The sequence below is a fragment of the Magallana gigas genome, chromosome 3 (assembly GCF_963853765.1).
Source record: "Magallana gigas chromosome 3, xbMagGiga1.1, whole genome shotgun sequence".
Lineage (NCBI taxonomy): Eukaryota > Metazoa > Mollusca > Bivalvia > Ostreida > Ostreidae > Magallana > Magallana gigas.
In genome coordinates, this window is record NC_088855.1 from 6554206 (window position 1) to 6561568 (window position 7363).

The following is a 7363-nucleotide window of genomic DNA, read 5'->3' on the forward strand; positions in this document are numbered from 1 at the left end:
CAAAATATTATGGCTGCGATATATTGAACCCCCTACCTTTTTCCAATTCCTATTGGAATGGGGGTTCAAAATATTATGGCCGCGATATATTGAACCCCCCTCTATTTTACCAATTCCCATTGGATATGGGGTTCAAAATATTATGGCCGCAATATTTTGAACCCCCCTCTATTTTTCATTGGTATTGGAGAGGGGGTTCAAAATATTATGGCTGTTGTATATTGAACCCCCTACCTTTTTCCAATTCCCATTGGATAGGGGGTTCAAAATATTATGGCCGCGATATTTTGAACCCCCCTCTATTTTTCATTGCTATTGGAGAGGGGGTTCAAAATATTATGGCTGCTATATATTGAACCCCCTACCTTTTTCCAATTCCCATTGGAGAGGGGGTTCAAAATATCACGGCCAATATTTTGAACCCCCTCTTCAATAGCAATAAAAAAAGGATGGGGGTTCAAAATACATGTATTGCAGCCATAATATTTTGAATGTCCTCTCCAATGGGAACTGGAAATAGGAAGGGGGTTCAATATATCGCAGCCATAATATTTTGAACCCCATCTCCAAAGGGAATTGGAAACAATAATATTTTGAACCCCCTCTCCAATAGCAAAAAAAAAATAGAGGGGGATTTAAAATATCGCGGCCATAATATTTTGAACCCCCTCTCCAATGGGAATTGGAAATAGGTAGGGGGTTCAATATATCGTAGCCATAATATTTTGAACCCCCTCTCCAAAGGAAATTGGAAACAGGAGGGGGTTCAATATATCGCAGCCATAATATTTTGAACCCCCTCTCCAAAGGGAATTGGAAATAGGTAGGGGGTTCAATATATCGCACTCATAATATTTTGAACCCCCTCTCCAAAGGGAATTGGAAATAGGTAGGGGGTTCAATATATCGCAGCCATAATATTTTGAACCCCCTCTCCAAGAGCAATGAAAAATGGAGGGGGGTTCAAAATATCGCAGCCATAATATTTTGAACCCCCTCTCCAAAAGGAATTGGAAATAGGTAGGGGGTTCAATATATCGCAGCCATAATATTTTGAACCCCCTCTCGAAAGGGAATTGGAAATAGGTGTAGGGGGTTCAAAATATCGCGGCCATAATATTTTGAACCCGGGGTTCAATATTTTATGGGGGGGGGGGTTCAATATATCGCAGCGATATTTTGAACCCGGGTTCATATTATCGCATAATATATTGAACCCGGGTTCAATATTTCGCGGTATCAAAATATTATATGACACCGGTGAGTTTGGACGAATATAATTACCTGTGACAAGGCGGTCTAACAACTTTAATTTTGGACGACAAGCCGTACTGTTGGACTTTTCGATGGTATTGTAATAACTCTAAAAAAGAATTTTTATCGAGGTATTGCAATCTTCGATAATGTTATCCATATGTCTCAGCGGGTTGCATACTTTTTACTGCAATACTCGCCCTTCCTTCAGTGATTTTTTTTTGTTTTGCACTGTACCGATCAACCTTTTTTTAAGGGAGAAGGGAAACAACTTAATGATGTTCAAAAAAATTAAAAGTATATATATCTCAAAAAGTCTTTTTTATTTGACTGTAAAACCTTAAGACGTAAGACGTTCTTTTTTTTTTCAGAGATCGATTCTAATGTTGTGTTCCATATTCAACGCAGATAAGTTTGATATTATTTGTCTTATACGACGAATCAAATTCTAATTCAGAGTATCAGGAACGTCTTATGTTCTAATAATGTTGGATTTAAAAGATATTGTATAGAAAATTATTTTGTACTTTAAAATTTTATAATGCTGTTTTTTTTTAATTGTGACAGGTGTGATTTTTGTAATGTTTTCATGTTTAAATAAGCTTTTTCCACGTTGCTACGCAATTTACTTTGCAATTTAAACCCAAGTTGGCCTCCGTAAATTATTCGATATCGATCTATGACGGCAAATCCATTCTGGATTTTCCATTCACTTTCATGAATCCTGACATCAGGTATGTTAGAGTTTTATCAAAATATTGTATGATTTACATAAACGCTAGAGTATTGTAAGTTAGTGTTATTGTCCACTTGCCACTGCGCAGTTTTATGACACCTTTGTTTTGTATAAATGGCGGTCCGATAAGACAAAAGCAATTGATGAGAATTATTGATATTGATAAAAGGTTTGAATTAATGATGTTTAAAGATAGTGATGTGAATTTTTTAAAATTGAAGATTTCAAAAGTTTTTGCCAAAACTTAACATTATCATTTTAATTTACTTTCGGTTTCGATTAAAAATGGTATTTCATGGCAATTGCATGATAATGATGCAGTATGTTAGGCTAGATTTTTTTTGCACTATAAACATTGGGTAAAAAGAAAACCTTTTGATAAGCAAGATTTCATTCATCTAAGATTAAAAATTTTAAAAACGCGTTTTAATTATATCAAATAATGAGAAACCACTATGTGTTATCAATATGATTGATAACAACAATGGCAAAACATAATATTATTTGACAATGTGATATATATATCAAATAACAGATAATGTCACAGAAAGGAAACGTCGATTTTTGCCCCGTTTCCAGAGAGACGTGGGAGGAACGGGCGAAGGCAAAAAGTGGAGACTGTGGAGGACAGAGTGTGTACCACTGTCTGGCTGATATCGAGGGCTGGAAGTGGGAGAGATGTGTGGAGAAATCTCGGATCAAAGAAGGTATCTCATTACAGAGCTAGAATTAAATGATATCATGTTTGTAATGATTAACATGTAGTTCATTTGTCATCATTTATTACGAGTACTCACTATACAAGCCCCATGGTTCATTTACAGGTTATTGTCCTATCTTTACAAATAAAGGATTCATAGACTGGAAGCTATGTAACACATCTATACCCACTTGTCCGAATGTTTCTTATGTGTCTAATGAAGTTTACAAATGTAAGTGATGTTTATTTATTATCTGTGGTAATATTTGAAGTAATATGAGTTGTAATATTTAAACCTACATGTAATCCATTTATTTAACTAGTGATTTTTGAATACGGATTTATAATTATGACTTTAAAGACCAAGTGACCATATGTTAAACACGTAAATATGCACAACTCTAGATATTTTTCCATTCCCAGATTCACACTGTTTTGGTAACAACAGTTTCCATAAACAAACGTATGTATTTTATCGTTGTTTTTGTTTTTATGTAAATGATATATTTTTAAGATTATCTTAAAAGTAATAATAACATTAAATTTTACAGAGGCTTTGGTCACAATGAAAATGATGGAATTAATGTTGTCACGGTCATTGGTATTGTCTGTGGCCTGTTAGCACTTGCAGGAGCTGTCATGGCTTTTGGGTTTTTACGTATGCGGAGAAGACATAAAAGTAAGTTTTCATCTCCAGATCACTAAATTTTCTCTGTTGTTGCGCGACGTCCGTAACCAATTTTAAATTTAAACTTTACTTGAAAACTATTGTTACCTTTTTTAATTTGAAGTATCTCTAGGATAAGAGAAAATTAAAATTGTGAAAGTTATGACCTTTTCACTTAGGGGTCTAATGGAGAGGGCAAAATACATGTATGCAAATATGACCGTATAGTGATAATGTATTAAATCTTCTTCTCTGCTCTTATTTAAGCTAGAATAAAACTCAATGCATACATGTAGTTGTGGTGGCCTTGAGGAGCCCTCTATCAAAATTGTGAAATTCTAGGTCAGCGGTTCAGGCCTTAGAGAGGGTCAATATGGTCGCCTGGTGAAAACGTGTCAAATCTTTTTAAATATTTTCATCTGTACTTTCACAGTCGTGGAAGATAATTTTAATGAATTGTAATTATGTACTTTTCTTAAATTTAAATTTGGCAATGTATTGTACACAGTAACTCATAGTAATTGCATTAGTTGTATTGTCTTCACAATATTTTGATGGCTAAAGGAAACTGTAAAGTGCCACTTAAAACACAAAAGTGCGCCAAATCTATTAAATTTCACAACCTTCTCGAGTACTATCTTTCAATTACTACTTAGTAAAAAGTGGCCATCAAAGGCCTGTACCTCTCTTTTTACCATTTTTGTCCCCATAGAGCTAGGGTATAATAACTGTGTGACTCTTGCAAATCCCCCCTTTATGAATTGATAATTGATGTTTGCAAAGATGAAATAATAAAAGCGAGTCAAATGATTCACGAATTAGGGTTAATATTCTAAAAAGAAGCTTAAAATGCAAACAATTGACTCCCTGAAAAGTTCATTTACAGGTTTGGTACTCAGGCGACCGTCAATGCCATTATTTTCTACAAACCAAAGAGAAAACGAATACATTTCACTGTACATTTATCATTGAGATACTATTTTGTGCTTTGAAAATAAATCAGATACAGATTTAGATTGATGTGTTATACATATTGATGTTCTATATTTTGATTTACATTAATTTAGTATTTTCTTCTATTTCTTACCATAATCACTTTGTAATTTTAATGTTGACCTTCGCATGGATTATTTCTTATTCGATCAAAACTAAGTGTATATTGAGAGTACAAACTCCACGGACTTGCACGGACTGACCCCATACTTTAAAATGGCTGTTGTTACTATGGTAACTTTCAAATGTACGGAAATTTTGTAAATCAAAAATGATAATACATTGTAATTTACGTATGAATTTAGATGACTTAATAATTGAAAGGTGAATGTAAATATATAAGTGTAAATAGTGGCTTTGTGTGAAATGCTTTCTTAGTAAGCGGGGTTTGTAAAAAAAAATTTCTGTAATGCTGGCTTCATAGACAAAGAAAGCATTTTATCGTTTAATAAAGTGTACATTCTATTTAATTGCATGCATACATTTCTATTTTTCTATAGAATCATATTCAGGAGGAGATAACATGGACATACAAAAGCTACTATCAGGTAACACACTTTATATAAATGTCTTGACAAAATAAATTTTTTGAACCAATAAAATTTAATGAATAACTATATTTAAGCACGTTTGATAGAAAATTAGCTATTCAAAAATAATTTCAAAAATCCTACAATTGAGATTTATTCAAAGTGTTATAAGCAAAACATTTTACAATCTAATTACATTCATTTGACACAATAAAACGTAAAGGATATATATATAAAAAAAAAGTTTATCATAATTTTTTTTATAGAGAAGGACTTACGACACAAAAATCATGTTTTAATTATTTTTAACATCTTCTTTAGTTCGAAAATCCAATGAAATTGTGAAAGAACAAAATGTCCACCACGGAATTACTCTGCTATCGAGACAAAAAGTAAGATCGATAGTTGTTGTGGGAAAATTTGGTAATTCCGTTGCGAGCACATCCAGAGGTATCTTAAAGAAATTCCAAAAGAAGAAAAACTGGAAATCCCATGAATGTCGGTACACAGATATACCAAACAATGTAGAAGAAGACACAATTATGTTTGTGTACGGGTGGTTTGGGATGTGGAACGATGACCTCTGTTCAGTAGACAGAGTTAAAGTAGCTTGTCAGTCATTGATACGAATATTGAATGAAACAAACAATGTGAAATTGATAATTGGAATGAGGTCAGATCTTAATAAAAAGTACCACCAAGAACTGAGCGAAGTTGATAACCAGAATAGGAGTTTATTTCATTACGAAATTAACCTAGACAGCGGCGGGGATGTTGGAAAAGATATGGAATATTCAAGATACTTTAAAAAAAAAATTAAGAAACCATGTAAACAAAGAGACTGTGCGTGCAAACGTTTGAATTACGAAATGCTTCGAGAAGGAGAGGATACAGTTGTTGGTATGCCTCTTAAGATCAGTGTCATTAAAGAATATCATGAACTAATACCTCAGTATTTAGACAACTGGGATATTTTGAGGGTAATGATAGATCATTTTACGGCTTTAGAAAATGACAGAGAAAAAAGGTACGCTTACGAATGGATCATGTACATCTGTTTGAAAGGAAAATTTCTGCGATCTGATGAATTTGATACAAAACTAGTAAGAGAACTGGGTTTTGAAATTGAACAGTCATCCTTTAATGAGGAAGATAAGGAACTATGTAGATACATACGAATGAGGAATTCTGATAAACTAAGAATTGTGCCACCTGAAAATGTTCAATACGTTTTCTGGCACCCATTTATCTATATTTGCGCCTTTCATTTCTTGTTTCATAAGGATCCCGAAATTGTCATGACACAGTGCAATGTAGACGCCATTTTACAACTAGTTCGACCAAAAGAGGTTACAACTTCATATTTTGAAGTCGCTGCAGATGACGAGTGTGTGATGTTGTTTTTTGAAAGAATGCGCTCTTTGGATATAAAACAAGAATATGCAAATCATCCATTGTTTCAAAAAATGTTTACGGAAATGGTAACTAGAGCTATAGCAATGGAAATGTTTGGCATGTTAAATGCTTTACGTGAAGACATAGCTCAAACGATTATAGAACTGAATTAGTTAACCTTTAACACTGTCAGATGAAAAACAAAACCATCCATTCAAATGATCACCTGTATTATCCTTGAATATTTATTTCAAAGGTATCTCAATATTCTTTACCTGCTCTAATAAGTTTGTGCAAATACAATTCCGGTTTTTGAAAAATCATTTGGTAATTCATACTTGTTCTAGGCTCTTTGGTCATTGGAAAGTTAAAGCATCAATAACAGTATCATAACTTAAGTATTGTGCGTCTTTGAATAACACTTAAATTATACATATTTTCTTGAATTTGACTCTTATTTTCATTTGGAAGGATTTCTCTTCTTCGTAATTAAAAAAATCCATTTATAATAGTCTAAAATTATTTATAATGTACAATTTTAATCTCATATGTATAGTTATATATTTACAATTATGTGAGATTTATCTTGTCGTATGTGTTGTACATATGTTGTATGCCGTTAACAGCTGTTTAAATTTATTTTTACAATAGGGTGCGATATATACCCATCTTAAACACGTAGAGTCTATAAGGGTCCAATCACCTCTGAATAAATAGTTTATGTTAATTTGCCATAACATGATTTAAATGTACATGCATATGTTGTTTGTGTGTTTGTCTAACTTAGTATAGCTCTGCTATAATAGTGTCATTGTACAATCTATCAGTCTGTTTACTACACTTTAGTTTACATCTTCTGCAATAAATGCTTGAAAATCATGTCATGTATGTTATAAAATCATTACCAGGAAAAAACAAAAATGAAGTGATCGGAATTTTTGTCACACATTCAGGATCCAACATCGTTTTCAGCGTAAACAGTTCGTTCGATGAGAACAGAGATACTCTACATCAATATATGAATTAGCTATATTACTAAAAGGTACGTACATGTATGTATGATCCACACATGTCACTAACGTTTATAA

At 32.9% G+C, this 7363-nt stretch overlaps 1 protein-coding gene across 2 annotated transcripts; it reads left to right on the forward strand.

Annotated features, from left to right (window-relative positions):
• The first annotated feature begins 1857 nt into the window (after positions 1-1857).
• Positions 1858-7152, forward strand: LOC136273575 (uncharacterized). Of its 2 annotated transcripts, none has more exons than XM_066078269.1 (7): positions 1858-1988; positions 2526-2697; positions 2815-2922; positions 3114-3153; positions 3242-3369; positions 4851-4898; positions 5202-7152. In XM_066078269.1, the coding sequence occupies exons 2-7, from the start codon at positions 2529-2531 to the stop codon at positions 6446-6448; spliced, it is 1740 nt and encodes a 579-aa protein (XP_065934341.1). In that variant the 5' UTR covers positions 1858-1988; positions 2526-2528; the 3' UTR covers positions 6449-7152. The 2 variants fall into 2 exon arrangements, with proteins under 2 accessions (XP_065934341.1, XP_065934342.1); XM_066078270.1 differs by lacking the exon at positions 1858-1988 and adding an exon at positions 2071-2159.
• Positions 7153-7363: the final 211 nt, after the last annotated feature.